This window comes from Archocentrus centrarchus, chromosome 7 (assembly GCF_007364275.1).
Source record: "Archocentrus centrarchus isolate MPI-CPG fArcCen1 chromosome 7, fArcCen1, whole genome shotgun sequence".
Taxonomy (NCBI): Eukaryota; Metazoa; Chordata; class Actinopteri; order Cichliformes; family Cichlidae; genus Archocentrus; species Archocentrus centrarchus.
The window spans coordinates 19,950,564-19,968,326 of record NC_044352.1 but is presented as its reverse complement, the minus strand read 5'-3'; the positions used below and the strand labels follow the sequence as shown (position 1 = coordinate 19,968,326).

Genomic DNA, 17,763 nt, shown 5'->3' with positions numbered 1-17,763 from the left:
AGTTATATCCTTAAATAGATTTTTGTTCACCAAAAATACAGGCAAGTACGCCCAATCAGCACAGCGCAGCACATTTGATAAAGATTAATTTATCCTGCAGCTGAAGCACATGCGTGAAAAAAAACAAAAAAAAAACAGACCTAGTTGTACTTTGTTTATGCACTGAAGCCAAATGTGGAAACATATTTAGTCACATTTGAGACATTAAAGAAAAAAGCATTTCTGTATTATCATTTTATGTCATAAAGAGACATAATTTTCATTTTCAGAAATAATACAGATTGCCAGTTAGACTCAATTTGTTCCCTTCCTTTCTTTCTTTTCACAAAATGCCCAGTGATGAATAATAATTTACATGAAAAATACATTAAAAAAATAAACCTTGGGGATATAAAAAAACAGTATATTCACACAAAAAACAGCCTGTCAGGGGAACATGGTCATAGATCTTTGTTTCTAGTAGATCGTTCACCAAATGTACAATGTTAGCTATATAATGACTCCAGAAGGCTCAGTTTGTTGATCTATAAAATCATGAAAAACACGCTGAAATCAATCATTGCTGGATATTAAAGATTTTACTGAATTCGTTTAACATCAATCTGAAGGATATAAAAATCATCATCCAGGAAAGGGGAAACCATCAGTTCAGAGAATTGCCTTAATTTATAAAGTTTATCATAAATGATACACACACTGTTCGCTCCTGCCCGACGTGAAACAGGAAGAATGTAATTCGCCAACCGCTTTCTTTACCACACACAGCCCTGACCCCGGGGGCAGAAGGGGACGTGCGGCACGCAGCCCTCCCCTTTAAACTCGCACGTACACACCCCTTTAAACACGTCACTGGCTGGCTGGCAGGCTGGCTGGCTGGCTAGTATCTTGGTGGTGGTGGTGTGCGGTTGGACTGTGGTTGTGTTTCAGGTCTGGTCGTGTTGATAACGACACACTTCCGACGCATTTCATCGCGGAGAGATGGGAATTATGAAGAAATGGCTCTAAAACAAATCGCTCCAACCCTACTGGCCCTGCTCGGGCTGGTGGCCGTCGGTAATGGTAAGTTTCATCCGAGCACCTCTCCGGCTTTTGTCTCGATGTGTTTTCCTGGACTGGGCATCGCCTGTTGTCGCTAATCGTCATGGCGCTCTATCGCGGATTTGGCTAGCCGTATGTAGCTAGCGTCGACCTCAAAACCGCGGCTGCTGTTTGGCCGAACCGGCAGCCGTGTTGTTTGATGATTTTATCGATATTTATGGCTTTTAGCAACTGACAAAATCAATTCAGCTGCTGTTGAACACAAGTAGCTAAACCACCACGAGCACAATAACAACAACATGGTGGGGCTGTTTATTTCGAAGCGTCAGCTAATATTTAGTAGTTAAAGTTAAATAATGTGATAATGCTTTTTTTTTCTTTTTTTTTTTTAATTTGACAAATACAAGAATAATATAAATATTATGGTTTCATATGGACTGAATAATCTACAGGCTGCTGTTGATGCTGAGGTTAATCTCTGGCTGGCTGTTATGCTAACTTATTTACAAAACACTGTTTTTCTGGCTTGTGACTGCTTATCACTGTTTGGCTTGGGGACACCAAGTAATGATAGCTGGCTGGTTAAATTTGCGTAATGTGGTCAGTTACAGTTTCGTCACATGTTGTGAGGACTTGTTTCCACGCTGGACGGAGAAAGGAGCCTCTGAGTGAAGGCCTAACCTACTTTGTGCATGAAATGTGTTTTGTTTTTATTAGGGTAAACACTGGCAACTCTGCCAGTGGTTTCCATTTGTAAGGCGTGAAAAGGGTGCTTAGTGAGGCCCCCCCACGGCTGGCATAGGGCGACAGCAGCCGTACATTCAGCCATCCCAGACAGAAGTCAGAGTTGAAGTCTGGGTTCATTGTAATGTAAATGTGGCAAGTGGGGTCTTTTGAGGCGCCAGTTACGGGCCTTCTTCAGTCCGAGTCCGCCCCATCTGCTGGAGCAGCTGATACCCAGTTTCACACAACAGCACCACATCGCAATATATTCAGCTAAATCACAGTGTTTGGCCCTTCAGCGCATCTAACTTTGTTCCAAACATCCTTCTCTTTCTTTAGGCTTTAGTCAGTTAAACACAAGCATGCCTTGTTTTATGCAATTTTTTATTCTCTTCCTGTGAGTTCTGTACCTTTTTGTTTCAACTTGCCACTCACTGAATACACTTTAAAAAAAAAAATCACCCTTGTGCCAGAAAAAATATCTTTGCTTCATTTGCTATCCGTTCAAGTATACTGTGCTAAACAATTGAGTCATCCTTCCAAGAATCATAAAACTGTTCCTCCCCCGCTAGTTTAGATAAGGGTGCAGTTCACTAAGGTTGATCAGTTCATACAAGGCATGCTGGGAAAATTGTCACACCTAAGTGGCCAGTTTGTTTGTCTGGGTTACACCAACATTAACAGTGATGTGTGAGGTGGAGGGTGGGGGTGGGTCTGTGGCCAGAGCAGGGACACGGTCATAATGGGTCTGTCCATCTGGCAGGGTCTGTCATGAAAAGGGCCCACAAGTCTATCATGAGCTACTTTCACACCATATAATGGATTACACCACGCAAAAGCTGAAACCAGACAAACCTGAAAGCTGCTACGCTGGAGCAGATTCCAGGCCTTTGCGAGTATGTATGAGTATGAGAATATGTTTTACTCACAGGTTTGAATCTGTCACGTGTTGTTGACTTCATGCGGATTAGGAGTCACTGGTGTTTTGGGCATTACATGTCTGCGTGACGCAGTCAGTCTGGGTGACTTGAACAAGGTAGAAATGTGATACAGGCACTGTCAACTACAGTGCCGCTAGGTAGGGTGCGTCCCTCCACTTCTCTCTACATTCTCCATCCCTCTTATATAAAAGGCCTGCTCCTTTGTCAGAATTTAATCTGTACTTTGTTGTCTGTGGTCCCGTTTCTGCTTTCATTCACTTACTGCTATCAGGGTGTTGAAGAAAGCTTTAGTTTGGGTTGTTTTTCATCTCTAGGTTAGAGGAAGGCCTTTGGATAGATGAGCTCCTGCTATCTCTTGACCTCTGAACTCACCTTTAGTAGCCCTTACACTATCACCAATCCTGGCAGAGTATTGCTTTTTTCCTGATGTGCCTCTGTAGCACTTTTAAGTCATGGGATACATAACCCTGCTGTCTTCATTATCTGTTAAAATGACTGCAGTCTGTTATTCAGGCACAGGCCACTAATGTTCCTTTTTTTAAAACATTTTTACACGTACAGCATTGATGGATAGAACCACATTATCTACTCTGTTTGCAGTATCTGTGAGATTGGATATCATACATCAAGTAAGGTATATCACTTGATGTATGATATCCAATAGAAAGCAAATAGAGCAAATAATGTGGTTCTATCCATCAATGTTGTATGTGTAAAATTAATCAATAAAGGAACATTAGTGGTATATGTCTTAAAGACAGAATGCATGAGATCAGTTTTCTGACTGCAACGTAGTGGGTGAACGTGAGTGTATTCAGAATGTGTTTTTTTTTGTTTTTTCCTTGTTATGAGCAACAGAGACGCACAGCAGGCAACTGTGATTCACCGTGGCTTACATCAGTGGATTGTAATTGCATGCATGCCTATACATTTATGCAACTGCATAGGTTTCAGACTTGTGCCATCTTGGAAAAACAATGCTTGTCTATTATGAAGTACAGTCTAGTCAGTCTGCTACTTATATGGCGGGAGGCTGTGGTGCTCATTAAGATGTAAGGCAAAGCTGTTCAAGTACGTTCAGATTAATGGAAAGACTTGTGTTGTTGAAATGTGGTTGTGACTTCAAACTAAGAAACATACCTTTCTTTCAGTTTAAACAGGGAACTCGCTGTACAGAGCTAAATGGTGCAGGTGCTTGTTTAATGTCAAATTTGATGTGAAAGAGTTCAGGTGGTGGAAGTGTGAGCCAGCTGGTTTGGAACATGCATATACCTGCCTGTTAGATTAGAGCCGAGGGAATGTACAGAGAAAGGTCGAAACTTTGTGCGTTCCAAGGTATAAGCCTGTAAAGAGAAGAGTGTGGACAGGCGAGGGGAGATTGACATTTGTATTTCTAGCTGGCTTGAGTTTGAAAAGTATAAAGTTGTGTTTTTCCCCTCAGTGTGTAGCAGTTGTTTAAACCTGTTCTAGGTAGATGTTTTTGTCTGCCAGATCCCTCCAGCTAAATTGTGATCAAGTGAAGTTGCGTCACATCCTCTGTATAAAATTTCATGTTGTTTCCTGGCTCAGACACGACCTCCCTTACAATCTGTGTTTACTAACAGTTTCCATAATGTGGCACTGAGCCAGTCAGGGTTAGGTCAGGTCCAAGGTGGTCTAGTTTTCCTTCCATAATGACCAGTGTTGTTAATGACCTCCGTTGGCCCGGAGGCAGAGAGCCCTAATTGCTACAGCAGACAGCATAGCCCCCGACTGACCCAGCTTCTCCATTACTGATGCTAGACCACAAGAAATTACTATCACTTTAGAGCCAGCCAACTTCTTGGTTGCCTTCTTCTGCCTTCAGTTTACTCTAAAGCAGTAGTCTGTGTTTAAAGCGTTTTTGCGTATTGGCCATAAAATTGCTTTTGTTTCTGTGCCATATCTTAAATGAACACAGACATAAGAGCTGTGATTGTCAGTGTTCCCAGACAGACTTGATAGCTATGTGAATTCATGTCTATAGAGCTAAACCTGACACCCTTCCTCCATTACATGTCTCTTTGTAGATGTGTTTGATTTGGAGTTTTTTTTTGTTTTGTTTTGTTTTTTTCTGGCTGCTGTTGGAATTTAGACCAGATCTGCTCTGCCTTGTAATTTTCTGCTAGAAGGTATGCAGCCTACTTGTCAAGTTTTCTCTAATACTTCCCTGACAATGATTTACTTTGATTGGTGTGATCCAGGGTAGGGCTGTTGGTAAGACTTTTGCTTTGGGAATGCAGTGTGAGTCTCTTATCCAACTAGCTCTTCAAATACCATTTAAACCTCTTTCTTGGGCTCCTGTAGTGCTGGTAGCTTAAACAGAGCCCAAGTATGTTATGAATAAGTGTGTGAATATGCAAAATAGTTGCTTTTTTTTTGAGTAGTAAAGAGAACTTTACTGGATTTGTGCCAAAGCCTTATGGGGTTCATGGAGCAATGCTGCATTTTGGCCGGGCTGTTTTATTTTGTTTTCACAATATTATTAGCTTAAGGATTATTTGCAAAATGACATAATCTGTCGTTTGGTTTTTGTCCACAGTCAAAAGCATGACATAACTAATAAAATGTTAATTTTAAATCCTTTTGTTTTATTTATTTATTTTTTTATATATATATATATATATATATATATATATATATATATATATATATATATATATATATATATATATATATATATATATATATATATATATATAATTTTTTTTTTTTTTTTTTTTATTCTTTTTCTTTTCATTCTGATAATTTTCTCTTGGTTATTTAGACAATGAAATAAGAGTTACAACAAAAAATCAGTGGCTTGAAAAATTCATTTGGTAAATTTTAAGGCTGGGGCCTGTGTGAAATTCTGTTAATCTGATTTCCAGAATTTCAACACTTGTGCCAGATCTGTTTTTGTTGCCTTATTTTTTTTTTTTTTTTTTTTAACAGTTTAACTGTGTAAACACAAGCAAACTAATAGTAAGAATTTTGCTCTGAAGCACAAATTGTTCTGAGTTTAATTAACCATCCCAGCTCTCTAGTGTATTTGGTGCCACTTTTCAGTGTTATTGGTTTGTAAGAAAACAGTGTTTGTGTTTTAATGGACGACCGTAACCAATGAGGAGAAAAAAAAAAGTTGACACTTTTGCAAAAATCCAGGGTGGGTTTCAAGCCACTTCAAATGGCACTGGCTCGTATTAGCACAATATATTTTAGAAATCAGTTTGAGAATTTGAGCACTAGTGTCAGTAGCAACTCCAAAGTAAACTTGTGCTCACACTTGTGTGCCTTTGAACCCGTCCAGGACAACAGACAGACAGGAAGGGATGTAGCCTCGGGGTGGTGGTTGGTGGAGATAGTAGAAGCAGCCTCAGCCCCAGAGACTTCACTTTAGAATCAGATCAGTAATCTGACCCTGAGATGCAGACAAAGGTAATGACTTTCCTCCTTCCCCTAGCATTGATTAGGACACAGTTGTGGTGTGTGCATGTGCATGTTAGCCTGTTTGTGTGTTGCACTCACACTGTCTGGTGGCGTCTGCTTGTCTTGATCAGCTCTCAGTCTGGTATCTGTATGGATCTAATTTCAGCCAGTGCATTTTGGTAATGGTTCTCCCCTCCCCGTACACGCGCACGTGCTGACTGTCTGTCTGAGCCCCCAGAAACCCACAGTGTTTGTGTAACCTGCCGCCCTACGCCAAGCACGTTTACAGTATTTTCCACTCACTTTATGATATTATCATGCACAGAACTTCATCTGTGTTTTGTCAGGGCTGTTTCCATCAAGTAGGTCTGAACAGCACTGTGATATGCAGAACGCCGTCATCGTGGTTGATGGGTAAAGGTGTGTGGAGTGGGGCTGTTCTGTGGTGTGTCTATTTTTTTTTTTTGGTTTTTTTTGTTAGGTCCAAATTAAGGCAGTGCTGTTTATGGCAACAATGTTTTATTAATGTTTTCCTGACTATGTCCTCCATTTCCTGTCTCAACACGAATGGAATGATTGGAAAGGCAATGAGAGGGATTGCTTTTGGGCTCTGTTCTCCCTGTTTTTGTCGTGTTCCCTTTTCCTGCTCCCTCCTGTAAGTCAAAGTCTAGACTGGGTTTTAATGACAGTCACAGCTGGTCACTTGGGCAGACTTCAGCCGCAGCTGGGGGGCCCTGTGAGCCCTGCTTGCCCCCACCCCCCCTCTGTATTGTCATTCCCAAATGGGGACCAGCCCCCATCCTGTCTGGCCCAGAGCAGCCCCCAAACATTGAGGTTGTTACTGGTAACCCCAGTCTGTCCCCTGCATGCCACCCATCCCCCAACACAAAAGTACTCTCCCCCACTCCAGTCTTTGTTCATGTAGGGCCAGTCCAATCCCTCCTCATGTCGCCTTAATCTCCACACAAAGGACCAGTGTAAAGACCACCAATTATGTGGATACAAGAGCAGAGTTCACTCAAACTTCACACACACAGCCTCAGATCCAAGTGTATTTAGGCTCGATATTATTCCTTCAAGTCTGGCTTTGTAACACTTTTGCTGAATCCAGTGAGAGATGCAGAGCACTCTGCAAACAACACAGCATTTGGGTAAATGATTCACATTTGAGTTCTCGTTTGATTTTTAGTTAAGTAGCAGAGCTCCATCTTGCCTGACAATCAGCTTGTTTTTACACTACCTCGTGCCATCTTTTTCAAAATTTTGTTTGGGGCTATGATTTAAGCAGTTAGATGAATATATTGCCTGATGGCTTTTGGCTGAATTCATGAGCAATTTGTTCTTTTGGACTGAATTTGAAGGCCATTTTTACTATGCTATTTTAGTGGTCTGCCTCCATGAGGATCTAACTTGGCAGATAAAGAACCTGTAAAGCACCTTTCAAAACGTGCATTAATGAGCTGAGTTGGGCCATGTTGTGCACATTCTTGTTCAACTGATTTCATTCTTTTGAAAAGCTGAACGGTGACATTTGCATGTGTTTAGTGTTGTGCAGTTGAAATAAATCAAATTTGAAAACCAAACCATATGTGCACCCATAATGGCATGTTGTTATTTTATTGATCCTGAAGGAAATTCTATTCCCAGCAGTTTGTTTGTTAAGAGGATATGAGAGAGATGTCCTTCACCTCGCTGCTTTGTTTATGACAGTGTTTTTTTTTTTTTTTGGGTTTTTTTGTTTGTTTGTTTTTGTTTGTTTTAAATTGATCTTCAGGCCAAACACTGTTTTGTGGCAGTATTCAGCCTGTGGGATTTTATTTATGTATTTATTTTTTTTACTTAAATGTAATGGCTGGCTTTCATTTGTTAGTCATTTAGATAACTGCATTAGTCAGTAATGAAACCTTTCCATCAACTCATTTTATCTATAAACTTGTGAATCAATCACCTTCAAAATATCCTGTCATATTTTCTTCATATTGAACACCCATAGTATTTTTTTATTTTTTTCCTCTGTAGCATGGAAGCAGGCTGCACATTATAGTCACAAGGTAGCCCTAAATGAAAGGGAGGACTTGCCACAAACCAACTCTTGGTAGGCCACAAACCATCCATGGTAGACTCAAGAAGCAACTGTGTGTGTTTTCAGCCATGTTTGGTTTCCTTCCTGAGCTTCTGTCTGTGTGTCTGTGTGCCATCTGTCTTACCACACACAGACTCTCCAGTGATGAATGTGCCTGTTCCTTTCAGATCACCGTGTTCTTGTCAGAGCTCTCCTGTTAGCTCATTACCGTATATTGGTGCAATATGTTTGTCATAAAAACTTTCATAGCCTTCAATTTGAGTTTTGTGAGGAGATTCAGTCTGGCTTACAATACTGAGTGTGGTGAGGAGAAGCTCTTTCTCTTAAAATGTGCTGTGTATATTTCCTTTTAAATGCCGCTCTTACTTTGAGGATGTATTGATCAAAACGACTCGATTCACTTGGAAAAGATTGATATGCTCCACTAGAAAGCCATAAACAGCAGGGCTGCAGAAGTGGATTCTGGTGGAAGGAGGTGTTTTAGGTTGTCTGAATGTGATGGAAATCGAGTGTCGTCCAGCACTTTAAGCCTACTGCTGCAACTCCTGTCATCGGGTTTTATTTGGCTAAACTATTTGCTGTAGATTAGCGTGATGTGGCACAGGGCTTGTTTTTCTCTTTTTTTTTTTTTCCTCTTTTTTTTTTAAAAAATCTGGCGCAGCCTGCTTTTACCTCTGTGTAATCTGCAGGAAATTCCATCTGCATGTGAACTTCAGCAAAACTTGGACACACTCAGCATAGAGTTCCTGTCACTTTCCCACTCACCTCCTGAAGAACAAGAGCCCCCCCCCCCCCCCCCCCCCCCCCCCCCCACACACACACACACACACACACACACACACGCTAAACAGATGTGAAATATTACTGAAACTCTGCTTCAAGTGTTCCATATTTCCAGTTAGCAGTGAGTGAACAAGCATAGACGCATCAGCAACACGCTACACACAAAAAATGTTCCCACACAGAAATCAACCTTGATGAGTTCAGTTAACTGAAAATCACTCCTATGACACACTGATTGCACCATCATCATGGCCAAAACCATAAACCTTGGTGTCAGTCATTTTCTCTTTTTTGTGTTATATAAAGTTAATGTTCTAGACTCTGCTGACTGCTTTTTGAAAGACCTCCATGTTGGTTCAAAAAGATCAGTGAGCTCATCTGGTCAAAGAAGCCCTTGGTATAAGACTCAGATTAGTGGAATCTTGCCACTCTTCAACTCTTTCTTTCCTCTAGGCCAGGCATTGTCAGCAGTCCCAACAAATGCTGAGCCTCTTTTTGTAGAAGAATACAGATTGAAATTCCTCTCCTCTTTGTGTCTCCTCCTGTGTTGTTTTTGGTACAGTGGTCTTGTCTTTGCTAATTCCGCAGTGATTAGTCTCAAGTGGTCCAGCCTTTGTCTGGCCTCACCCGTGGTAGTGTCCTCAGTAAGTTTTTCATTTTGGGTTTTCCTGTGTAAAATGAATAAACAAAAAAAAAAGTCCCACATTCCTACAACCGCCTAACTATGTCATGTCCTGCTGTGTGCTGTGGTAGGAGTAAACCTTAGCAGAAACATGTTGTGCTGGCCTTACTCTAAATGAGAAGCATGTGTGGTATGACTCGAAATCACATTTCACTCCAAATCTAATCAGTTTTCAGTTTCTTGCTCTCTGGATTGCTCAGCCAGCCCTGGTTCTGTTTTAGATGTGGCAGATCTGTGAGGATTTTCTGGCACTGACCTCATTTTCGCGTGTAGATGGACCACCATAGTTTTATTATGGCTGCGGCAGGAGTTCCAGTGTGTCACCTTTAATAGGTCCCTGCGCAGGAGAGTGCTGTGTTTAATAAAACTCTGGTCTCATTAGCTGAAACAGTGGCAGCTCTCAGTGTCAATGTGAAAAAGACAGAGGAATGGAGCAGAATGCTGCATTGGGGATTTGGCAGGAGCGCTCTTCCCTTGTTGGGTTTCACTTTGTCTGTCCCACTGGGCAGGACTGTCTCCACCCTGCGTGTTTGGGTTCATCTGCAGTGAAGGATCTGATTTCAGGGCCGCCAGGGCCGTCTGGCTGCACCTGCTGAACACTAAGGATCTGTGTCTGCACGTCATAATATGCCCACAGTTGAAAGGGACACTCTTTACATTTTGCGTTGAAACAGTGTTGTACGCTTGCCCCCTGCTGGGCAAAATGTACAAGTGAAACCTCATGGCTTTATCTAAAAAAATTATCTTTTTTTTTCCCCCCTCAGCTTTACGTTGCAACTGCACAAACTGTGAGAAGACGGGCTATGAGTGTGAGACAGATGGTGCCTGTATGGCTTCAACTTACTATGTCCAAGGGAAGGAGGAACACGTACGTGTCTGCATCAACCAGGACAGCCTTGTCCCCCCTGGACAGCCCTTCTACTGTTTGAGTGCTGAGGGCTTCTTCAATACTCACTGCTGCTATGTAGATTACTGCAACAGCATTGACCTGAAAGTCCCAGGTGAGACGTCATTAAACACCAGAGCTCTTTCAGTTCAGTTGTGACAGTGTTCATTTTGTTGATTTTTAACCATTTATTTTGTTTTGTCTTCTTAGTCCCAACCAAGGGGGGGGACTGGTCAAGCCAAGTAAGCAGTTGGGGGCCAGTGGAGCTGGTGGCGGTGATTGCAGGGCCCGTGTTCCTGCTGTGTGTGTTGCTGATGGTCGGCGTGTTCCTGTTCCAGTATCACCAGAGGGCCTACAGCCACAGACAGAGGCTGGAGGTAGAGGATCCCTCCTGTGACCACCTATACTTGGCTAAGGATAAGACCCTGCAGGACCTAATCTATGACATGTCCACCTCTGGATCAGGCTCTGGTCAGTACATGCTTCTGCATGATGTAACATACTGAAAATACTGTGCATGACCAGTAGCTTCCATATAACATCAGATATATCGGTATATCCAAATGATTATTCAGGCACAACAATCAAATAATCCTGACTTGGAATCTGTTGAGGATCCAAAATTTCTGTGAAGCAGTTCATCAGGGAACGCTTGTTTATTTGTTGCCCGTCTGTTGCCCCCTGCAGGTCTGCCCCTGTTTGTGCAGCGGACGGTGGCCAGAACTATCGTGCTGCAGGAGATAATAGGAAAGGGTCGCTTTGGTGAGGTGTGGCGAGGGAAGTGGAGGGGAGGTGATGTGGCAGTGAAAATCTTCTCATCCAGAGAGGAGCGCTCCTGGTTCAGAGAGGCTGAAATCTACCAGACAATCATGTTACGGCATGAAAATATCCTAGGATTTATCGCAGCAGACAATAAAGGTGAGAGTGTTGACTGTATGGCTTTCATTTAAACAAAGCATACAATACAAGAAGTATGCTCTAAATAACCCTTTATTATAACAAATGTTAAGGCTTTTTCAAAATAAAATGAAGGTGGTCAGGATCTGTATTTAGCTTGCTGGTGTCTAAAACTTCTATTTTATATGCACTCTGTTGGCTTAAGTAGATGGCTGATTGTTGGAGTGAAGTTATTCATTTGTTCCCTTTCAGACAATGGCACTTGGACTCAGCTCTGGCTGGTGTCAGATTATCATGAGCATGGCTCTCTTTTTGACTACCTGAATCGCTACTCTGTCACTATTGAGGGGATGATCAAGTTGGCACTGTCAGCTGCCAGTGGGTTGGCACACCTGCACATGGAGATCCTAGGCACTCAGGGTGAGATTAACCTTCATATTTGTAAAGTGAATAATATTAAAAAAAAAAAAAAAAAAAAAAAATCTGAGGGAAGAGAGAGCCAATTGAGCACTGCAGGAGCATGCTCTTGACGCAAAAGTAATGCTGTTATTCTCTTGCAGGTAAACCTGGCATTGCTCACCGTGACCTCAAGTCAAAAAATATTCTGGTTAAGAAGAATGGCACATGTGCCATAGCTGACCTCGGTCTGGCAGTCCGCCATGAGTCTATCACAGACACAATTGATATAGCACCGAACCAGCGTGTGGGCACTAAGAGGTAAATGTTTCCATACTTATCAGCACTCAAATAGATACAGCACACATGGGATATTGCAGGTCTTCCCTAAGGCCTTAATGAATAAGTCTGCCAAGTTTCTTTTTTTTTTTTTTTTTCTCTCTCTTATAAAACTTTAAATTTCATGAAGAACTTTGAAAAGTCTCATTTGGCTTTCAGACTTTCTTCATTCATTTCAGCAGGAACGTTTTCTGTCACCTGCAAAGATGCAGGGAGACACACAGGGATCACTTTTCCATCATCCATCTGTCTCTGTGTCCTTCATGCCTTCAATATCTCAGTAACCGCGCGACGTAGGATAGATGCGTATGGACAAGTACAACTGCAGAGCACAAGAACCATAACCCTACCTCCTCTTCTACTGGTTGAATCGCTGTCATCAGTCTTTGCATCATTTGTTCGTCTCTCAGCTGTCTCATCTCTGTATTTCCTGTCAGATATCTTTATCAATGTTGAATGAAATTTAATGTATAAAATGTACACTTCTACACAGTATCCATTGAACAACAATTCTTTACTGTAAAAAATTTGTAAATATTAACTAAGCTCAAGGCTTAATCACTTACTTTCATATACATGAATTTACTTTGACAAGTCTTTGAGCAGGCAATGCGTGTTCTTTGGAACATTTGTTCATAATTCTAGTCTGTTAGAGGTGGTACCTTCTTTTTCTGTCTGTGCCACAAAATTCAGACCTCGGCAGAACTTTGAGGTAGGTGTGCTTTGGTGACGAGAGTGCGGTGAATCACCCAGTTGTTTGAAGTCTGGTTTTAAGGCCTTGAGATGGAAGTTTTTGCCATCGCCTTCTTGGTGTTGTTTAACTGCATTCTCCATGAGCGAGAAGGGAATCTGACTGTGAAACTGCACGCTCACTGGCTAACGACTTGACCTTTCTCAAAATCGGCTCATTCGTTTTTATTCATTATGACCAGAAATGAGTCACTGAGCCCATAAAGTGATCGGGAACGTATTTGCTGAGGTCATGTCCGAGGCTGTTTTTCCCAGAAATCTTATTTGCTGCCATTGCCCCCTGGTGGCTCTTTAAAAAGAATGCAGGTTTGAGACACTTCTGTGTTGGCTTCACATGACTGACTGGCTGTCATCTTGCTTCAGTTTCTATCAGTGGTGCTAAAGTTCTTGCCCTGTGTGTTCACCCTCAGGTATATGGCTCCAGAGGTCCTGGATGAAACCATCAACATGAAACACTTTGATTCCTTCAAGTGTGCCGACATTTATGCACTGGGCCTGGTGTATTGGGAGATTGCGCGTCGCTGTAATGCAGGAGGTAAGAGCACAAATGTTGGCTATTTATAAAAAAAAAAAAAAATATGATTCAGTTAGTCAAGTGAACAAAACATGAAATCAGAGACTGAAAAAGCTTCTGTTATGTACAACAGGCATCCACGAGGAGTACCAGCTACCATACTATGACCTTGTGCCCTCTGACCCATCCATAGAAGAGATGAGGAAGGTGGTGTGTGACCAGAAACTGAGGCCCAATGTGCCCAATTGGTGGCAGAGCTATGAGGTACTTCACACTACGTGTATGAACAGCTGTACTGATGGTTTCTAAAAATATGTCCAGTGGCGGTATAGGGAGCAAATTGGGCTGTACTAGTTTGGCAGTACAAGAAGTACTAATGTAGACTGACAGCTACTGAGTCAGTGTTGCAGGGGAGTATTAAAATAGTTTTATGTACTCAGAATCAGAAGGTTTTTATTGCCATATGGGTAAACAGGTTCACAGCATTAGGAAATTGCTGCGGTACTTCGTGCTTACAGAAAAAACAAATAAGTATAAAAACTATAAGACAATATACAAGTATACAAATTGCAAATATACAGAGATATTAGAACTATAACTATAACACAATATTACAAAATTACAAAATATACAGTGCAGAGACTAATTAAAAGATAAAAGAATGTAGACTATATTCCACTAATATGTACATCAGTGCAATCAGACAGGTGCATAGACTCAGTCTTCACTGTTAAAATTTTGCAAGTTTATGACGGGGCTGGGCCGGCTTCCAACACTTACTAAAGCAAAATTGGGGTAAATCAATAATTTTTTTTTGCTGCAAAGCAGAGTTTGGGTTTTTTTTTTTCTTTTTCGTTTTTTCTTATTGCATGAAGTACACTCCTGTCCTTTTCAGTGGCACCCTCCATACAAGCCCAGACTATCTGTTCAGTGCAGCTCAAGAAAAGGTAACAAAATGAGTGCAGCTAACAAGATCATCAATAGGATGTAAACAAAACAGGGTTTCAGTTTTCCTGTTCCACAAGGAACAACTTAGAACCTGCAGTTGCCTTTGTCTTCATGTTTTTTAGGGTCTCACACCCAGTCTGCATTCTTTGGTGTGCAGACCACAGAAAGGTCCACCTGAGGGCAAAAGCACGCGCTAGGCCTAGCTTGCTACCGGTTGACCATGTGTCCCCACCATGTCTATAACTGCCATGCAGCTAAAGTTTAAGTTCATGAATAATCATAAAATACCTGAGACTAAAATACTACCCAAAATAACTGAGCAAGTCCACAATGGGTTTGTGTTTTTTCAGCTTCTGTTATTTCCTTAGTGTAGGGCTCAGCAGTCTTATTTCCCTGATTTAGGTACACAGGTTTCTCTCTGAGAGATTTTTCTCACACACAGAAGCTGGTTTAAAATGCACAGATGATGAATTCAAATGTCTAAGAGTATAAGTCATGCAAGTCTAACCCTTTGTGACCTTTTGCTGCACAGTCACTGCGCGTGATGGGGAAGATCATGAGGGAGTGCTGGTATGCCAACGGAGCAGCCAGACTGACAGCTCTGCGTATCAAGAAGACTCTGTCTCAGCTCAGTGTGGAGGAGGATGTGAAGATGTGAGCGGACAGGTGGCGGAAAGACGCTCTGGAGACGCACAACCAGACAACACTCCCATAGGAAACAAAAACTAAAGACAGACTGCAAATAAAAACCCTGCCAGTTTTAAAGCCACACTCCAAGTTGTGACAAGGCCTACCTCACCTTTTTAGCCAAAACTACTGAGAATCACCCTTCCTCCTCTTGACTTTTCCCCACTTCCCTTTGCTCCTCATGTCTCTTCCTCCTTCCCTCTGACTCCCTTCTCCACGGGCCACAACACTACAGCACTACCACTGTTAATATCATCACTCAACCTTTCTTTTTTTTTTTTTTTTTTTCTTTTTTTTTTTTTGGGTCGTCTCCCATGGCAGGAATTATAACTCTTGTACAGCGAGAGGAGTCTTCTGTTTTTGATCAGGTTTTTGTTTTTTGGACCTCTCTGAAATTGTCCAGAAGAGTCAGGCAAGTTGTGGGTTTCGAGTTTAGGACTTTTCATTCTGTTGGCCATACATCACATTCTGTCGCTGTAAGGGGGGAAAAGAGGCTGAAGCACTGTTTTATAGTTGTGTGTAAAAAGGTGTCTGGACTACTAGCATGTTCCCAAGACACTAAGTCGTCTACTGGTGTAGGCTATAGTTCATTAGACAAAATCAGTTATTGGACATGTGGTAATTAAGCATGAACAGCTGGATTGTGCTTCTTTTTTTTTTTTCTTTTTTTTCTTTAATCCCTCACTTGAATATTCTTCAAACACAAATTAGTTGCACTCAACTGTAGCTTCCTCATCGTGTGTGTGTGTGTGTGTGAGACCGGGCAGGTGTCACATAGCAGATGCGGTCCGGTCCTGGTGTTAGTTTGAAATGTGGCAGGGATAATGTTTGGGATGGTTTTAATTTTTATTTATTTGTTCATAGTTTTTATTGCATATTGATGAACACTGTGAGATGAGACGTGACAAACTAGAGTCTTGATATGAAAATTAATGTTGTAGTTCAGTCCAAGTCTTCGGATTCGTGGGTTATTGCATTCATTTTTTTAAGTAAGATGCTGTTTGAAAACGAATGCAGCCGCAACCCTCGGTGGTGACAGGCGAAGACATCTTACACACGGTGCAAATAAGAGGTGTATGAAATGGCAATGAAAAATACTTTGTTTTTTAAAATGTCTATTTTTTTTTTTGTGTAAGATCATGATGGGTGTTTTTCTTCTGGCTTTAACATTAGACACTACTGATGATGGGTACATATGATTTGTATATAAAACATATACATATGAAACATGCTTTTTTTTTTTTTGTTTGTTTGTTTGGTTTTTTTCCCCATCTTTTTATGCCACAAGCTCCAGTGTGAACAGTGATTTTGATTGGATGGTACTTTCACAAGTCTGTTTGATCGGTCTGTATGGTTTCTAACAGCAAGGAAATGGACTGCATTATCTGCTGGAATTTGTGTTTCACTTGCGCCTCTCATGGTAATTTGGTGGTACTACTGATCCCTGGCCGTTTTGCTGCAACTCATGTTTTGTTTTGTTTTTTTTGTTTTTTTTGTCGAGCTCTTTGAAGAGCCCAGTAGTGCAGATCTGTTTCTACATACATCTTCTGGGGTGACATCTTTCTCATTGACACTGGAATACTTAGGAGCTTCTTGTAAACCTTAAAATTCTGATACTGCCACCGGCTATTTATTCAGAAATCCAGACGACTGCTGACAGTTTGCACACAGAGAACATACAGTTAGATGTAAAACGTAGTTGAAGTTTTACCTTCAAAGACTGACATGCTGTAAAGAGAAACTGCATGTTTTCATTCTGCCTCTGCATTTGAGTCTGTCTGCAGACGGGACTATGAAAGTATTACACTGACATTTGTCACCATTGGGCTCTGCACTGTTATGTCCACAAGGGCGATTAGTTAATGTTAGTTATTCCATCACTTGATCCAGAATCCATGTGTCATGTTGGTATCCATTTTTGCATGCTGTCTCAAACACTGGGTCCTCTGCACTGAGGTAGATGAACTTAAGGCGTGTATTTCCCACTTCGTGTATATGTTTGTGTGTGTGAGAGTGTGAGGGGGGGGTTGGTTTTGTTTTTTTGTCATTGGCTGTGTACCCCAGAAATGTTGCTGCTACTGTTAACATGGGTCGAAGTTCAGCAGGCAGAGTGTAGTGAATAAAGGAAAAGGGAGGGGAAGTGGGAGATTGCTGTCAGTTGAACCAAAATTGTCAAAACACTCCTGTCCATGTTTGGTTTGTTGCCATGGGTATATGACCATCAGACATCCTGTTCATAGGTAATAAAAATAATATTGTGCAGATCTTTTCAGAATTAGTTCAAAAGTGTATATAGATGATATACAATAAAATCCTCTTTTTCTTATCTGTGACTTCAGCCAATGCTCATTTCAGATTTTTTTTTTTCTTTTTTTTTTTTTTCTTTCTTTAAAAAAGGGCATTGACACACACTGGTTACGTCATTCATTTATTCATTCGTTCATTCATTCATTCATTCCTAGTACTGTTAGACCCAATTTTTCCTTCAGAACTTTTTTTTTTTTTAATTGCACAGATTCAACAAGGTGCCAGGAAGTGCCTTCATGTCCACAGTGTACCTATCTTCTGGATAAACATGGTCAGCAACAGTAGTGAGTTAGGCTCTGGCATTTAAATGATGCTTAGTTAGCGTTAAGGGACACAGTGTACCAAGAAAATATCCTCTTCACC

The 17,763-nt window shown here is 41.3% G+C and overlaps 1 protein-coding gene across 1 annotated transcript; it reads left to right on the top strand.

Annotated features, from left to right (window-relative positions):
• The first annotated feature begins 851 nt into the window (after nucleotides 1-851).
• On the top strand, nucleotides 852-17,419 carry acvr1ba (activin A receptor type 1Ba). The gene is made up of 9 exons (XM_030733123.1): nucleotides 852-1,059; nucleotides 10,441-10,677; nucleotides 10,773-11,033; nucleotides 11,250-11,480; nucleotides 11,712-11,879; nucleotides 12,020-12,176; nucleotides 13,355-13,479; nucleotides 13,592-13,722; nucleotides 14,939-17,419. Exons 1-9 carry the CDS (start codon nucleotides 996-998, stop codon nucleotides 15,062-15,064), a joined length of 1,500 nt encoding a protein of 499 aa, XP_030588983.1. The 5' UTR covers nucleotides 852-995; the 3' UTR covers nucleotides 15,065-17,419.
• Nucleotides 17,420-17,763: the final 344 nt, after the last annotated feature.

Coding starts and splice junctions, on each gene's coding strand:
- acvr1ba (XM_030733123.1), top strand. CDS start 996: ATGGCTCTAAAACAAATCGCTCCAACCCTACTGGCCCTGCTCGGGCTG. Junction 12,177..13,354: donor CAGCGTGTGGGCACTAAGAG/GTAAATGTTTCC, acceptor GTTCACCCTCAG/GTATATGGCTCCAGAGGTCC. Junction 13,480..13,591: donor GCGTCGCTGTAATGCAGGAG/GTAAGAGCACAA, acceptor TATGTACAACAG/GCATCCACGAGGAGTACCAG.